At 41.5% G+C, this 18,085-nt stretch overlaps 1 protein-coding gene across 2 annotated transcripts in view; it reads left to right on the plus strand.

Annotated features, from left to right (window-relative positions):
• The window catches only part of LOC110490878 (procollagen-lysine,2-oxoglutarate 5-dioxygenase 2), a 131,566-nt gene that overhangs the window by 85,985 nt on the left and 27,496 nt on the right, over positions 1–18,085 (plus strand). For both annotated transcript variants that reach the window (XM_090199228.1, XM_090199229.1), the window contains exon 11: positions 1,245–1,349. In XM_090199228.1, coding sequence (XP_090055354.1) covers positions 1,245–1,349 — 105 coding nt within the window. The remainder of the gene's footprint in view (positions 1–1,244; positions 1,350–18,085) is intronic.

Raw genomic sequence — 18,085 nt, forward strand, 5'->3', positions numbered from 1 at the left:
TGTTGAGTTGGAAACGGAAGCTCGGGTCACTCTGATGTTGAGTTGGAAACGGAAGATCAGTCACTCTGATGTTGAGTTGGAAACGGAAGCTCGGGTCACTCTGATGTTGAGTTGCAAACGGAAGCTCAGTCACTCTGATGTTGAGTTGGAAACGGAAGCTCAGTCACTCTGATGTTGAGTTGGAAACGGAAGCTCAGTCACTCTGATGTTGAGTTGGAAACGGAAGCTCGGTCACTCTGATGTTGAGTTGCAAACGGAAGCTCAGTCACTCTGATGTTGAGTTGCAAACGGAAGCTCAGTCACTCTGATGTTGAGTTGGAAACGGAAGCTCAGTCACTCTGATGTTGAGTTGGAAACGGAAGCTCAGTCACTCTGATGTTGAGTTGCAAACGGAAGCTCAGTCACTCTGATGTTGAGTTGCAAACGGAAGCTCAGTCACTCTGATGTTGAGTTGGAAACGGAAGCTCAGTCACTCTGATGTTGAGTTGGAAACGGAAGCTCAGTCACTCTGATGTTGAGTTGGAAACGGAAGCTCAGTCACTCTGATGTTGAGTTGCAAACGGAAGCTCAGTCACTCTGATGTTGAGTTGCAAACGGAAGCTCAGTCACTCTGATGTTGAGTTGGAAACGGAAGCTCAGTCACTCTGATGTTGAGTTGGAAACGGAAGCTCAGTCACTCTGATGTTGAGTTGCAAACGGAAGCTCAGTCACTCTGATGTTGAGTTGCAAACGGAAGCTCAGTCACTCTGATGTTGAGTTGGAAACGGTGTCCAAATAGGAGCACCAACATATAAGGGTTTTGTATTGGTGTCAAAATATTTCAAATATATTCAGGTAGAAAAAATATATATCTGTCAAATGTTTAGCCTGAAACAGATCTACAGTTTGTCTTGGCAAAAAAAATGTTTTAGCCAAGGAGACAATTTAGACAGGAAACCCACTGAACACACCACGTCATTCATAACTAAACCCACTGAACACCACCACTAACTAACAGGCTCATTGAGAACTAACTAACAGGCTCATTGAGACCTAACTAACAGGCTCATTGAGAACTATCTCTCTGTAGCATAGAATTAGCAGAGAGTAGTGTTTTACTTAGGATCTAATAATCGCTATCTTGCAAATGACGATTTATGTCAAAGTATGTGCTTGGTAGCGCATCAGGCTACCATCATGTTGTCAGTTGAATTGATCAATAATGATTGATTAGATGTTTTGTTTCCTCCATTTCTTTAAACCAGGGGACTGTGTCGTAAGGACCCAGGCTGTGACTTCTACCTCAGTATGGATACTGACGTGATGCTCACCAACAGACAGACCCTGAAGATCCTCATAGAGCAGAACAGGTATGGTATTGTTAAGGGTTTGGGTTTGATCAGGCCGTTTGAACAGAACAGGTATGTTATTGTTAAGGGTTTGAGTTGGATCAGGCCATTTGAACCGGTATGGTATGGTTAGGGTTAAGGGTTTGAGTTTGATCAGGCCATTTGAACAGGTATGTTATTGTTAAGGGTTAAGGTTTGATCAGGCCATTTGAACCGGTATGGTATGGTTAGGGTTTGGGTTTGATCAGGCCATTTGAACAGAACAGGTATGTTATTGTTAAGGGTTAAGGTTTGATCAGGCCATTTGAACCGGTATGGTATGGTTAGGGTTTGGGTTTGATCAGGCCATTTGAACCGGTATGGTATGGTTAGGGTTTGGGTTTGATCAGGCCATTTGAACCGGTATGGTATGGTTAGGGTTAAGGTTTGATCAGGCCATTTGAACCGGTATGGTATGGTTAGGGTTTGGGTTTGATCAGGCCATTTGAACAGAACAGGTATGTTATTGTTAAGGGTTAAGGTTTGATCAGGCCATTTGAACCGGTATGGTATGGTTAGGGTTTGGGTTTGATCAGGCCATTTGAACCGGTATGGTATGGTTAGGGTTTGGGTTTGATCAGGCCATTTGAACAGAACAGGTATGTTATTGTTAAGGGTTAAGGTTTGATCAGGCCATTTGAACCGGTATGGTATGGTTAGGGTTAAGGTTTGATCAGGCCATTTGAACAGGTATGGTATGGTTAGGGTTTGGGTTTGATTAGGCCATTTGAACAGAACAGGTATGGTATTGTTAGGGTTAAGGGTTTGAGTTTGATCAGGCCATTTGAACCGGTAGGGTATGGTTAGGGTTTGGGTTTGATCAGGCCATTTGAACAGAACAGGTATGTTATTGTTAAGGGTTAAGGTTTGATCAGGCCATTTGAACCGGTATGGTATGGTTAGGGTTAAGGTTTGATCAGGCCATTTGAACCGGTATGGTATGGTTAGGGTTAAGGTTTGATCAGGCCATTTGAACCGGTATGGTATGGTTAGGGTTTGGGTTTGATCAGGCCATTTGAACAGAACAGGTATGTTATTGTTAAGGGTTAAGGTTTGATCAGGCCATTTGAACCGGTATGGTATGGTTAGGGTTTGGGTTTGATCAGGCCGTTTGAACAGAATAGGTATGTTATTGTTAAGGGTTTGAGTTTGATCAGGCCATTTGAACCGGTATGGTATGGTTAGGGTTAAGGTTTGATCAGGCCATTTGAACCGGTATGGTATGGTTAGGGTTTGGGTTTGATCAGGCCATTTGAACAGAACAGGTATGTTATTGTTAAGGGTTAAGGTTTGATCAGGCCATTTGAACCGGTATGGTATGGTTAGGGTTAAGGTTTGATCAGGCCATTTGAACCGGTATGGTATGGTTAGGGTTAAGGTTTGATCAGGCCATTTGAACCGGTATGGTATGGTTAGGGTTAAGGGTTTGGGTTTGATCTGGCCGTTTGAACAGAACAGGTATGTTATTGTTAAGGGTTAAGGTTTGATCAGGCCATTTGAACCGGTATGGTATGGTTAGGGTTTGGGTTTGATCAGGCCATTTGAACAGAACAGGTATGTTATTGTTAAGGGTTTGAGTTTGATCAGGCCATTTGAACCGGTATGGTATGGTTAGGGTTTGGGTTTGATCAGGCCGTTTGAACAGAATAGGTATGTTATTGTTAAGGGTTTGAGTTTGATCAGGCCATTTGAACCGGTATGGTATGGTTAGGGTTTGGGTTTGATCAGGCCATTTGAACAGAACAGGTATGTTATTGTTAAGGGTTAAGGTTTGATCAGGCCATTTGAACCGGTATGGTATGGTTAGGGTTTGATCAGGCCATTTGAACCGGTATGGTATTGTTAGGGTTAAGGGTTTGAGTTTGATCAGGCCATTTGAACCGGTATGGTATTGTTAAGGGTTTGAGTTTGATCAGGCCATTTGAACCGGTATGGTATTGTTAGGGTTTGGGTTTGATCAGGCCATTTGAACAGAACAGGTATGTTATTGTTAAGGGTTTGAGTTTGATCAGGCCATTTGAACCGGTATGGTATGGTTAGGGTTTGGGTTTGATCAGGCCGTTTGAACCGGTATGGTATGGTTAGGGTTTGGGTTTGATCAGGCCATTTGAACAGAACAGGTATGTTATTGTTAAGGGTTAAGGTTTGATCAGGCCATTTGAACCGGTATGGTATGGTTAGGGTTTGGGTTTGATCAGGCCATTTGAACCGGTATGGTATGGTTAGGGTTAAGGGTTTGATCAGGCCATTTGAACAGAACAGGTATGTTATTGTTAAGGGTTTGAGTTTGATCAGGCCATTTGAACCGGTATGGTATGGTTAGGGTTTGGGTTTGATCAGGCCATTTGAACAGAACAGGTATGGTATTGTTAGGGTTTGGGTTTGATCAGGCCATTTGAACCGGTATGGTATGGTTAGGGTTTGGGTTTGATCAGGCCATTTGAACAGAACAGGTATGTTATTGTTAAGGGTTAAGGTTTGATCAGGCCATTTGAACCGGTATGGTATGGTTAGGGTTTGGGTTTGATCAGGCCGTTTGAACAGAATAGGTATGTTATTGTTAAGGGTTTGAGTTTGATCAGGCCATTTGAACCGGTATGGTATGGTTAGGGTTTGGGTTTGATCAGGCCATTTGAACCGGTATGGTATGGTTAGGGTTTGGGTTTGATCAGGCCATTTGAACAGAACAGGTATGTTATTGTTAAGGGTTAAGGTTTGATCAGGCCATTTGAACCGGTATGGTATGGTTAGGGTTAAGGTTTGATCAGGCCATTTGAACCGGTATGGTATGGTTAGGGTTAAGGTTTGATCAGGCCATTTGAACCGGTATGGTATGGTTAGGGTTAAGGGTTTGGGTTTGATCTGGCCGTTTGAACAGAACAGGTATGTTATTGTTAAGGGTTAAGGTTTGATCAGGCCATTTGAACCGGTATGGTATGGTTAGGGTTTGGGTTTGATCAGGCCATTTGAACAGAACAGGTATGTTATTGTTAAGGGTTTGAGTTTGATCAGGCCATTTGAACCGGTATGGTATGGTTAGGGTTTGGGTTTGATCAGGCCGTTTGAACAGAATAGGTATGTTATTGTTAAGGGTTTGAGTTTGATCAGGCCATTTGAACCGGTATGGTATGGTTAGGGTTTGGGTTTGATCAGGCCATTTGAACAGAACAGGTATGTTATTGTTAAGGGTTAAGGTTTGATCAGGCCATTTGAACCGGTATGGTATGGTTAGGGTTTGATCAGGCCATTTGAACCGGTATGGTATTGTTAGGGTTAAGGGTTTGAGTTTGATCAGGCCATTTGAACCGGTATGGTATTGTTAAGGGTTTGAGTTTGATCAGGCCATTTGAACCGGTATGGTATTGTTAGGGTTTGGGTTTGATCAGGCCATTTGAACAGAACAGGTATGTTATTGTTAAGGGTTTGAGTTTGATCAGGCCATTTGAACCGGTATGGTATGGTTAGGGTTTGGGTTTGATCAGGCCGTTTGAACCGGTATGGTATGGTTAGGGTTTGGGTTTGATCAGGCCATTTGAACAGAACAGGTATGTTATTGTTAAGGGTTAAGGTTTGATCAGGCCATTTGAACCGGTATGGTATGGTTAGGGTTTGGGTTTGATCAGGCCATTTGAACCGGTATGGTATGGTTAGGGTTAAGGGTTTGATCAGGCCATTTGAACAGAACAGGTATGTTATTGTTAAGGGTTTGAGTTTGATCAGGCCATTTGAACCGGTATGGTATGGTTAGGGTTTGGGTTTGATCAGGCCATTTGAACAGAACAGGTATGGTATTGTTAGGGTTTGGGTTTGATCAGGCCATTTGAACCGGTATGGTATGGTTAGGGTTTGGGTTTGATCAGGCCATTTGAACAGAACAGGTATGTTATTGTTAAGGGTTAAGGTTTGATCAGGCCATTTGAACCGGTATGGTATGGTTAGGGTTAAGGTTTGATCAGGCCGTTTGAACAGAACAGGTATGTTATTGTTAAGGGTTAAGGTTTGATCAGGCCATTTGAACCGGTATGGTATGGTTAGGGTTTGGGTTTGATCAGGCCGTTTGAACAGAACAGGTATGTTATTGTTAAGGGTTAAGGTTTGATCAGGCCATTTGAACCGGTATGGTATGGTTAGGGTTTGGGTTTGATCAGGCCATTTGAACAGAACAGGTATGTTATTGTTAAGGGTTTGAGTTTGATCAGGCCATTTGAACCGGTATGGTATGGTTAGGGTTTGGGTTTGATCAGGCCATTTGAACCGGTATGGTATGGTTAGGGTTTGGGTTTGATCAGGCCATTTGAACAGAACAGGTATGTTATTGTTAAGGGTTAAGGTTTGATCAGGCCATTTGAACCGGTATGGTATTGTTAGGGTTAAGGGTTTGAGTTTGATCAGGCCATTTGAACAGGTATGGTATGGTTAGGGTTTGGGTTTGATCAGGCCATTTGAACAGAACAGGTATGGTATTGTTAGGGTTTGGGTTTGATCAGGCCATTTGAACCGGTATGGTATGGTTAGGGTTTGGGTTTGATCAGGCCATTTGAACCGGTATGGTATGGTTAGGGTTTGGGTTTGATCAGGCCATTTGAACCGGTATGGTATGGTTAGGGTTAAGGTTTGATCAGGCCGTTTGAACAGAACAGGTATGTTATTGTTAAGGGTTAAGGTTTGATCAGGCCATTTGAACCGGTATGGTATGGTTAGGGTTAAGGTTTGATCAGGCCATTTGAACCGGTATGGTATGGTTAGGGTTTGGGTTTGATCAGGCCATTTGAACAGAACAGGTATGTTATTGTTAAGGGTTAAGGTTTGATCAGGCCATTTGAACCGGTATGGTATGGTTAGGGTTTGGGTTTGATCAGGCCATTTGAACAGAACAGGTATGTTATTGTTAAGGGTTAAGGTTTGATCAGGCCATTTGAACCGGTATGGTATGGTTAGGGTTAAGGTTTGATCAGGCCATTTGAACCGGTATGGTATGGTTAGGGTTTGGGTTTGATTAGGCCGTTTGAACAGAACAGGTATGTTATTGTTAAGGGTTTGAGTTTGATCAGGCCATTTGAACCGGTATGGTATGGTTAGGGTTAAGGTTTGATCAGGCCATTTGAACCGGTATGGTATGGTTAGGGTTTGGGTTTGATCAGGCCATTTGAACCGGTAGGGTATGGTTAGGGTTTGGGTTTGATCAGGCCATTTGAACCGGTATGGTATGGTTAGGGTTAAGGTTTGATCAGGCCATTTGAACCGGTATGGTATTGTTAAGGGTTTGGTTTTGATCAGGCCATTTGAACAGAACAGGTATGTTATTGTTAAGGGTTTGAGTTTGATCAGGCCATTTGAACCGGTATGGTATGGTTAGGGTTTGGGTTTGATCAGGCCATTTGAACCGGTATGGTATGGTTAGGGTTAAGGTTTGATCAGGCCATTTGAACAGAACAGGTATGGTATTGTTAAGGGTTAAGGTTTGATCAGGCCATTTGAACCGGTATGGTATTGTTAGGGTTAAGGGTTTGAGTTTGATCAGGCCATTTGAACAGGTATGGTATTGTTAGGGTTTGGGTTTGATCAGGCCATTTGAACAGAACAGGTATGTTATTGTTAAGGGTTAAGGTTTGATCAGGCCATTTGAACCGGTATGGTATGGTTAGGGTTTGGGTTTGATCAGGCCATTTGAACAGAACAGGTATGTTATTGTTAGGGTTAAGGGTTTGAGTTTGATCAGGCCATTTGAACCGGTATGGTATGGTTAGGGTTTGGGTTTGATCAGGCCGTTTGAACAGAACAGGTATGTTATTGTTAAGGGTTTGAGTTTGATCAGGCCATTTGAACCGGTATGGTATGGTTAGGGTTAAGGTTTGATCAGGCCATTTGAACCGGTATGGTATGGTTAGGGTTAAGGGTTTGGGTTTGATCTGGCCGTTTGAACAGAACAGGTATGGTATTGTTAAGGGTTAAGGTTTGATCAGGCCATTTGAACCGGTATGGTATGGTTAGGGTTAAGGGTTTGGGTTTGATCTGGCCGTTTGAACAGAACAGGTATGGTATGGTTAGGGTTTGGGTTTGATCAGGCCATTTGAACAGAACAGGTATGTTATTGTTAAGGGTTAAGGTTTGATCAGGCCATTTGAACCGGTATGGTATGGTTAGGGTTAAGGGTTTGATCAGGCCATTTGAACAGAACAGGTATGTTATTGTTAAGGGTTAAGGTTTGATCAGGCCATTTGAACCGGTATGGTATGGTTAGGGTTAAGGGTTTGGGTTTGATCTGGCCGTTTGAACAGAACAGGTATGGTATGGTTAGGGTTTGGGTTTGATCAGGCCATTTCAACAGAACAGGTATGATGTCTGTATAGTGTTGCGGCTGTTTCTACTCAGGGGAATTGTCTTATAGGCAGAAGCCCAATGATCTAACAGACATGCACAGTGTTTGCATACTTGTTATGGGGTGTATAAGGAACAGGGACTCTTATTGTGTTAATGCTGCTGGCCATAAGGAACAGGGACTCTTATTGTGTTAAAGCTGCTGGCCATAAGGAACAGTGACTCTTATTGTGTTAATGCTGCTGGCCAAAAGGAACAGTGACTCTTATTGTGTTAAAGCTGCTGGCCAAAAGGAACAGGGACTCTTATTGTGTTAATGCTGCTGGCCATAAGGAACAGGGACTCTTATTGTGTTAATGCTGCTGGCCATAAGGAACAGGGACTCTTATTGTGTTAATGCTGCTGGCCATAAAGAACAGGGACTCTTTTTGTGTTAATGCTGCTGGCCATAAGGAACAGGGACTCTTATTGTGTTAATGGATTTTTTTTCATTTTGTCTGTCATAGTTGAAGTGTACCTATGATGAACATTACAGGCCTCTCTCATCTTTTTAAGTAGGAGAACTTGCACAATTGGTGGCTGACAAAAATACTTTTTTGCCCCACTGTAAACAGCGTTATGGTAATCTGGCCACATCGTCTCCCATGAGCTTCCCCAAGTTGTGACAAACGGACCAGTTCGTAGCTGGATTCTTCACCCATCTTTTATACTTTTCTCCGGAACTTGAAATTTGTTCGTACCTCAAGTTCTGTGAGGTGGAAGGATTTCCTTTGTCCTCTATGAAAATGTACTCTCTCTATACTGTGTGGCAGGGTCTTCTCAGGAATTTACGACCTCTGACCACAGCAGCCTAGTTGAAGGAGGCAAGGGGGGAGGCAGGGAGAGGGGGATGGGGTTGCTAAACCCAAAGAGGCCAACGTCATGACACAGTCTATGCCTGTTTTATGCAGTCTATGTCTGATTTATACAGTCTATGTCTGTTTTATACAGTCTATGCCTGTTTTATACAGTCTATGTCTGTTTTATGCAGTCTATGTCTGTTTTATGCAGTCTATGTCTGATTTATACAGTCTATGCCTGTTTTATACAGTCTATGTCTGTTTTATGCAGTCTATGTCTGTTTTATGCAGTCTATGTCTGATTTATACAGTCTATGTCTGATTTATACAGTCTATGTCTGTTTTATGCAGTCTATGTCTGATTTATACAGTCTATGTCTGATTTATACAGTCTATGTCTGATTTATACAGTCTATGTCTGATTTATACAGTCTATGCCTGTTTTATACAGTCTATGCATGTTTTATACAGTCTATGTCTGTTTTATGCAGTCTATGTCTGTTTTATGCAGTCTATGTCTGATTTATACAGTCTATGTCTGATTTATACAGTCTATGTCTGATTTATACAGTCTATGTCTGATTTATACAGTCTATGTCTGATTTATACAGTCTATGTCTGTTTTATACAGTCTATGTCTGTTTTATACAGTCTATGTCTGTTTTTAACAGTCTATGTCTGATTTATACAGTCTATGTCTGATTTATACAGTCTATGTCTGATTTATACAGTCTATGTCTGATTTATACAGTCTATGTCTGTTTTATACAGTCTATGTCTGTTTTATACAGTCTATGTCTGTTTTATACAGTCTATGTCTGATTTATACAGTCTATGTCTGATTTATACAGTCTATGCCAGTTTTATACAGTCTATGTCTGATTTATACAGTCTATGTCTGATTTATACAGTCTATGCCTGATTTATACAGTCTATGCCAGTTTTATACAGTCTATGTCTGTTTTATACAGTCTATGTCTGTTTTATACAGTCTATGTCTGTTTTATACAGTCTATGTCTGATTTATACAGTCTATGTCTGTTTTATACAGTCTATGTCTGATTTATACAGTCTATGTCTGTTTTATACAGTCTATGTCTGATTTATACAGTCTATGTCTGTTTTATACAGTCTATGTCTGTTTTATACAGTCTATGTCTGTTTTATACAGTCTATGTCTGTTTTATACAGTCTATGTCTGATTTATACAGTCTATGTCTGTTTTATACAGTCTATGTCTGATTTATACAGTCTATGTCTGTTTTATACAGTCTATGCCTGATTTATACAGTCTATGTCTGTTTTATACAGTCTATGCCTGATTTATACAGTCTATGTCTGTTTTATACAGTCTATGTCTGATTTATACAGTCTATGTCTGTTTTATGCAGTCTATGTCTGATTTATACAGTCTATGTCTGTTTTATACAGTCTATGTCTGTTTTATACAGTCTATGCCTGATTTATACAGTCTATGTCTGTTTTATACAGTCTATGCCTGATTTATACAGTCTATGTCTGTTTTATACAGTCTATGTCTGATTTATACAGTCTATGTCTGTTTTATGCAGTCTATGTCTGATTTATACAGTCTATGTCTGTTTTATGCAGTCTATGTCTGTTTTATACAGTCTATGTCTGTTTTATACAGTCTATGTCTGTTTTATACAGTCTATGTCTGTTTTATACAGTCTATGTCTGTTTTATACAGTCTATGTCTGATTTATACAGTCTATGTCTGATTTATACAGTCTATGCCTGTTTTATACAGTCTATGTCTGTTTTATACAGTCTATGTCTGTTTTATACAGTCTATGTCTGTTTTATACAGTCTATGTCTGTTTTATACAGTCTATGTCTGTTTTATACAGTCTATGTCTGTTTTATACAGTCTATGTCTGTTTTATACAGTCTATGTCTGATTTATACAGTCTATGTCTGATTTATACAGTCTATGCCTGTTTTATGCAGTCTATGTCTGATTTATACAGTCTATGTCTGATTTATACAGTCTATGCCTGTTTTATACAGTCTATGTCTGTTTTATACAGTCTATGTCTGTTTTATACAGTCTATGTCTGTTTTATACAGTCTATGTCTGTTTTATACAGTCTATGTCTGTTTTATGCAGTCTATGTCTGTTTTATACAGTCTATGTCTGTTTTATACAGTCTATGTCTGTTTTATACAGTCTATGTCTGTTTTATACAGTCTATGTCTGTTTTATACAGTCTATGTCTGTTTTATACAGTCTATGTCTGTTTTATACAGTCTATGTCTGATTTATACAGTCTATGTCTGATTTATACAGTCTATGTCTGATTTATACAGTCTATGTCTGATTTATACAGTCTATGTCTGATTTATACAGTCTATGTCTGTTTTATACAGTCTATGTCTGATTTATACAGTCTATGCCTGTTTTATACAGTCTATGCCTGTTTTATACAGTCTATGTCTGATTTATACAGTCTATGTCTGATTTATACAGTCTATGTCTGTTTTATGCAGTCTATGTCTGTTTTATGCAGTCTATGTCTGTTTTATGCAGTCTATGTCTGTTTTATGCAGTCTATGTCTGATTTATACAGTCTATGTCTGTTTTATACAGTCTATGTCTGTTTTATACAGTCTATGTCTGATTTATACAGTCTATGTCTGATTTATACAGTCTATGTCTGATTTATACAGTCTATGCCAGTTTTATACAGTCTATGCCTGTTTTATACAGTCTATGTCTGTTTTATACAGTCTATGTCTGTTTTATACAGTCTATGTCTGTTTTATACAGTCTATGTCTGTTTTATACAGTCTATGTCTGTTTTATACAGTCTATGTCTGATTTATACAGTCTATGTCTGATTTATACAGTCTATGTCTGATTTATACAGTCTATGTCTGTTTTATACAGTCTATGTCTGATTTATACAGTCTATGTCTGTTTTATACAGTCTATGTCTGTTTTATACAGTCTATGTCTGATTTATACAGTCTATGTCTGATTTATACAGTCTATGTCTGTTTTATACAGTCTATGCCTGTTTTATACAGTCTATGTCTGATTTATACAGTCTATGTCTGTTTTATACAGTCTATGTCTGATTTATACAGTCTATGTCTGTTTTATACAGTCTATGTCTGTTTTATACAGTCTATGTCTGTTTTATACAGTCTATGTCTGATTTATACAGTCTATGTCTGTTTTATACAGTCTATGTCTGTTTTATACAGTCTATGTCTGATTTATACAGTCTATGTCTGTTTTATACAGTCTATGTCTGTTTTATACAGTCTATGTCTGATTTATACAGTCTATGTCTGATTTATACAGTCTATGTCTGTTTTATACAGTCTATGTCTGATTTATACAGTCTATGTCTGATTTATACAGTCTATGTCTGATTTATACAGTCTATGCATGTTTTATACAGTCTATGCATGTTTTATACAGTCTATGTCTGATTTATACAGTCTATGTCTGTTTTATACAGTCTATGTCTGATTTATACAGTCTATGTCTGATTTATACAGTCTATGTCTGTTTTATACAGTCTATGTCTGTTTTATGCAGTCTATGTCAGTTTTATACAGTCTATGTCTGTTTTATACAGTCTATGTCTGTTTTATGCAGTCTATGTCTGATTTATACAGTCTATGTCTGATTTATACAGTCTATGCATGTTTTATACAGTCTATGCATGTTTTATACAGTCTATGTCTGATTTATACAGTCTATGTCTGTTTTATACAGTCTATGTCTGATTTATACAGTCTATGTCTGTTTTATACAGTCTATGTCTGTTTTATACAGTCTATGTCTGATTTATACAGTCTATGTCTGATTTATACAGTCTATGTCTGTTTTATACAGTCTATGTCTGTTTTATACAGTCTATGTCTGTTTTATACAGTCTATGTCTGTTTTATACAGTCTATGTCTGTTTTATACAGTCTATGTCTGTTTTATACAGTCTATGTCTGATTTATACAGTCTATGTCTGTTTTATACAGTCTATGTCTGTTTTATACAGTCTATGTCTGTTTTATACAGTCTATGTCTGATTTATACAGTCTATGTCTGTTTTATACAGTCTATGTCTGTTTTATACAGTCTATGTCTGTTTTTTCTCTCTTTTCCCTCCTCTTGATTTTTCAAGTGTTGTCCTGTGACAGAATGGAGCCCTGGTTTGAGTCCCAAATGGCACTCTAATCCCTATAGCTCTGTAGGTCCTGGTCAAAATGTAGGGCACGACATAGGGAATAGGGTGCTATTTAAGACTTAACCCTGGAGGCCCGAAGAGAAAGCCCTCTGGGTTATTTAAAGAGGCCATGGGAACTCTCCAATCTGTCTACAATCCTGGACATTCAGTATTTCCTTGTCGTCCATCCCATTTCCTGCATTGTATCCACATTGTAGATGAACGCTGTAATTTATGGTAATGCATCCTATATAAGTTGTTTTCCCTCGGGAATCACGATAGCTCCGTTCTTCCTGATGTTCGTGGCTTTAAAAATATAGTGTTTGAGCTCCAACAGCGGGGATGTGTGTCTATGTCTCACGCACATTTAAATGCAAACTCACACCGAGCGGCCTTGTGTCTTCCCACCACCATTTAGGAGCTGGCCAGCAGAATGCCTGTGTGAATTCAGCATATGTCTGGTTTACTGTAATATGACCCAGTGAGGTTCTGCTCTAGCTTTACCCACTTGGTAGCGGTCCTCCCGGGCCACTTTGGGTTGAGTTCTGAGCTGCAGGATGTCTGTTACACCACTAAGACACCCAGTATATCTGATTGCTGACTGGGAAATGACACCTAGTTATATCCTGTTTGGCAGAATTACACACTCTCTGTCTCTGTCTCTGTCTCTCTGTCTCTGTCTCTGTCTCCTCTCTGTCTCTCTCTGTCTCTCTCTGTCTCTCTCTGTCTCTCTCTGTCTCTCTCTGTCTCTCTCTCTCTCTCTCTCTCTCTCTCTCTCTCTCTCTCAGTTTAAGTAAAGAGCTTTATTGGCATGGGAAACATGTTTACATTGCCAAATCAAGTGAAATGGATAAACAAAATTAAAATAAACAATAAAAACTGAACAGTAAATATTGTACTCACACAAGTTTCAAAAGAATAAAGACATTATTTGGTGATTTACGTTGTACTTGGAGGATATTTTTGCAGAATTCTGTATTCATTCTCAATTTGGTGTTTGTCCTATTTTGTGAATTCTTGCTTGGTGAGCGGACCCAAGACCTCACAACCATAAAGGGCAATTGGTTCTATAACTGATTCAAGCATTTCTAGCCAGATCCTAATTTGTATGTCGAATTTGATGTTCCTTTTGATGGCATAGAATGCCCCTCTTGCCTTGACTCTCAGATCGTTCACAGCTTTGTGGAAGTTACCTGTGGCGCTGATGTTTAGGCCGAGGTATGTATTGTTTCTTGTGTGCTCTATGGCAATGGTGTCTAGATGGAATGTGTAGTTGTGGTCCTGGCAACTGAACCTTTTTTGGGTTACCATTATTTTGGTCTTACTGAGATTCACTGTCAGGGCCCAAGTCTGGCAGAATCTGTGCAGAACATCTAGGTGCTGCTGTAGGCCCTCCTTGGTTGGGGACAGAAGCACCAGCTCATCAGCAAACAGGAGACATTTGACTTCAGATTCTAGTAGGGTGAGGCCGGGTGCTGCAGACTGTTCCAGTGCCCGCGCCAATTCGTTGATATATAGGTTGAAGAGGGTGGGACTTGGGTCTCCCGGGTGGCGCAGTGGTTAAGGGCTCTGTACTGCAGCGCCCAGGCTCTGTCGTAACCGGCCGTGACCGGGAGGTCCGTGGGGGCGACGCACAATTGGCCTGGCATCGTCCGGATTAGGGAGGGCTTGGCCGGTAGGGATGTCCTTGTCTCATCGCGCACCAGCAACTCCTGTGGCGGGCCGGGTGCAGTGCGCGCTAACCAAGGTTGCCAGGTGCACGGTGTTTCCTCTGACACATTGGTGGCGCTGGCTTCCGGGTTGGATGCGCGCTGTGTTAAGAAGCAGTGCGGCTTGGTTGGGTTGTGTATCGGAGGACGCATGACTTTCAACCTTTGTCTCTCCCGAGCCCGTACGGGAGTTGTAGTGATGAGACAATATAGTAGCTACTAAAACAATTGGAAACCACGAAATTGGGGAGAAAAAGGGGTCAAATTAATCAACAACAAAAAAAAGGAAAAAAGCTGCCTCCCTGTCCCCAGTGGAAAGAAATTTGTGTGATTTTTGCCAAATTTATTTGTGTAATGTTTGTATTTTTTCCTCCAAGCTTTTTTGAAGTTCATCAAATCAGATGTATTTGTCACATGCGCCAAATACAACAGGTGTTGTTGGAGTTGTGCCTGGTCATGCAGTCATGAGTGAACAGGGAGTACAGGAGAGGACATGAGAGGACTGAGCACATGCCCCTGTGTTGATGTGTTGTTACCTACCCTTACCACCTGGGGGCGGCCCATCATGAAGTCTAGCATCCAGTTGCAGAGGGAGGTGTTTAGTCCCAGGGTCCTTAGCTGAGTGATGAGATTTGAGGGCACTATAGTGTTGAATGTTGAGCTGTAGTCAATGAATAGCATTCTCACAAAGGTGTTCATTTTGTCAAGGTGGGAAAGGGCAGTGTGGAGTGCAATAGAGATGAATTAATCTGTGGATCTCTTAGTGTGGTATGGAAATTGGAGTGGGTCTAAGGTTTCTGGGATAATTGTGTTTATTTGAGCCATGGCCAGTTTTTCAAAGCATTTCATGGCTACAGAAGTGAGTGCTACGGGTTGGTAGTTATTTAGGCAGGTTACCTTAGTGTTCTTGGGCACAGGCACTATGGTGGTCTGCTTGAAACATGTTGGTATTACAGACTCAGACAGGGAGAGGTTGAAAATGTCAGTGACGACACTTGCCAGTTGGTTCAGCGCATGCTTGGAGCACACGTCCTGGTAATCCATCTGGCCGAGCGGCCTTTTGACCTGTTTAAAGGTCTTACATCGGCTGCGGAGAACATGATCACACAGTCATCCGAAACAGCTGGTGCTCTGATGCATGTTTCAGTGTTACTTGCCTCGAAGCAAGCATAGAAGTTATTTAGCTCCTCTGGTAGGCTCGTGTCACTGGGCAATTCTCGGCTGTGCTTCCCTTTGTAGTCTGTAATAGTTTGCAAGCCCTGCCACATCCGACGAGCGTTGGAGCTGGTGTAGTACGATTCGATCTTATTCCTGTACTGATGCTTTGCCTGTTTGATGGTTCGTCGGAGGGCATAGCGGGATTTGTTATAAGCTTCCGTGCGAATGTTGCCAGTAATCCTTGGCTTCTGGTTGGGGTATGTACGTACAGTCACTGTGGGGACGACATCCTTGATGTACTTATTGATAAAGCCAGTGACTGATGTGGTGTTCTCCTCAATGCCATCGGAAGAATCCCGGAACATATTACAGTCTGTGATAGCAAAGCAATCCTGTAGTTTAGCATCTGCTACATCTGACCACTGGTGCTTCCTGCTATAATGTTAGCTTGTTAACAGAAATCAGGAGGATGGAGTTATGGTCAGATTTGTCAAATGCAGGGCGAGGGAGAGTTTTGTACGTGTCTCTGTGTGTGGAGTAAAGGTAGTCCAGAATTTTGTTTCCCTCTGGTTAGACATTTAACATGCTGATAGAAATTCAGTAGAACTGATTTAAGATTCCTTGCATGAAAGCCCCCGCCCACTAGGAGCACCTCCTCTGGATGAGCGTTTTCCTGTTTTTTTGGTGGAATACAGCTAATTTAATGCAGACAGCTATGAAAAATACAGATTAAATCTCTCTTGGTAGATGGTGCAGTCTACAGCTTATCATGAAGCGAGCAAAACCTTGAGACTTCCTTAGATATCGTGCACCAGCTGTTGTTTACATAAATACATAGGCCCCCGTCCCGTGTCTTACCAGAGGCTGCTGTTCGGTCTTGCCGATAGTGTAAAACCCGCCAGCTGTATGTTCTTAATGTCGTCATTCAGCCATGACTCGGTGAAACATAAGATATTACAGTTTTTAATATTCCGTTGGTAGGATATACCTGCTTTCAGTTCGTCCCATTTATTTGACAGCGATTGAACGTTAGCTAGCAGAACAGAGGGCAGATTAGCCACTCGTTGCCTGATCCTCGCAAGGCACCCAGATCTTTTGCCTCGAAATCTCAGTTTCCTTCTCCAGTAAATCACAGGGATTGGGTCCTGGCTGGGTGTCGTGCAGTAGTCTTAGTCACGGGGATTAGGTCCTGGCTGGGTGTCGTGTAGTAGTCTTAGTCACGGGGATTAGGTCCTGGCTGGGTGTCGTGTAGTAGTCTTAGTCACGGGGATTGGGTCCTGGCTGGGTGTCGTGCAGTAGTTTTAGTCACGGGGATTGGGTCCTAGCTGGGTGTCGTGCAGTAGTCTTAGTCACGGGGATTGGGTCCTAGCTGGGTGTCGTGCAGTAGTCTTAGTCACGGGGATTGGGTCCTGGCTGGGTGTCGTGCAGTAGTCTTAGTCACGGGGATTGGGTCTTGGCTGGGTGTCGTGCAGTAGTCTTAGTCACGGGGATTGGGTCCTGGCTGGGTGTCGTGCAGTAGTCTTAGTCACGGGGATTGGGTCCTGGCTGGGTGTCGTGCAGTAGTCTTAGTCACGGGGATTGGGTCCTGGCTGGGTGTCGTGCAGTAGTCTTAGTCACGGGGATTGGGTCCTGGCTGGGTGTCGTGCAGTAGTCTTAGTCACGGGGATTGGGTCCTGGCTGGGTGTCGTGCAGTAGTCTTAGTCACGGGGATTGGGTCCTGGCTGGGTGTCGTGCAGTAGTCTTAGTCACGGGGATTGGGTCCTGGCTGGGTGTCGTGCAGTAGTCTTAGTCACGGGGATTGGGTCCTGGCTGGGTGTCGTGCAGTAGTCTTAGTCACGGGGATTGGGTCCTGGCTGGGTGTCGTGCAGTAGTCTTAGTCACGGGGATTGGGTCCTGGCTGGGTGTCGTGCCCGACTCATTGAAGAAGAACTCTTCGTCCAATTTGAGGTGTTTTGTTTTTGTTTGTTTGTCCATTAGGGTGTGCATACGTGGTCTGTCGTACGGTAATTTGTTTAAAAAAAACAATTTGACATTTGCTCAGTACATTGTTTGCACTGAGGAAATGTAGAAGTCTGCTGTTAATTATAATGCAGAGTATTTTTCCAAGGTTGCTGTTGACTCATATCCCATGGTAGATATTGGGGTCAAATTTGTCTCCACTTTTGTGAATATGGGTTGTCAGTCCTTGGTTCCAAATATTGAGGAAGATGCCAGAGCTGAGGATGATGTTTAAGTTTAGCCATTTTGAATTTGTGGTCTGTATATTTTTGTTATTTCATTGAGGATACCATCAACACCACAGGTCTTTTGGGGTTGGAGGGTTTTTATTTTGTCTTGTAACTCATTCAATGTAATTGGAGAATCCAGTGGGTTCTGGTAATCTTTAATAGTTGATTCAAAGATTTGTATTTGATCATGTATATGTTTTTGCTGCTTGTTCTTTGTTAAAGAGACAAAAAGATTGGAGAAGTGGTTTATCCACACATCTCCGTTTT

The sequence above is a fragment of the Oncorhynchus mykiss genome, chromosome 15 (genome assembly GCF_057628025.1).
Source record: "Oncorhynchus mykiss isolate SJ-2025 chromosome 15, ASM5762802v1, whole genome shotgun sequence".
Lineage (NCBI taxonomy): Eukaryota > Metazoa > Chordata > Actinopteri > Salmoniformes > Salmonidae > Oncorhynchus > Oncorhynchus mykiss.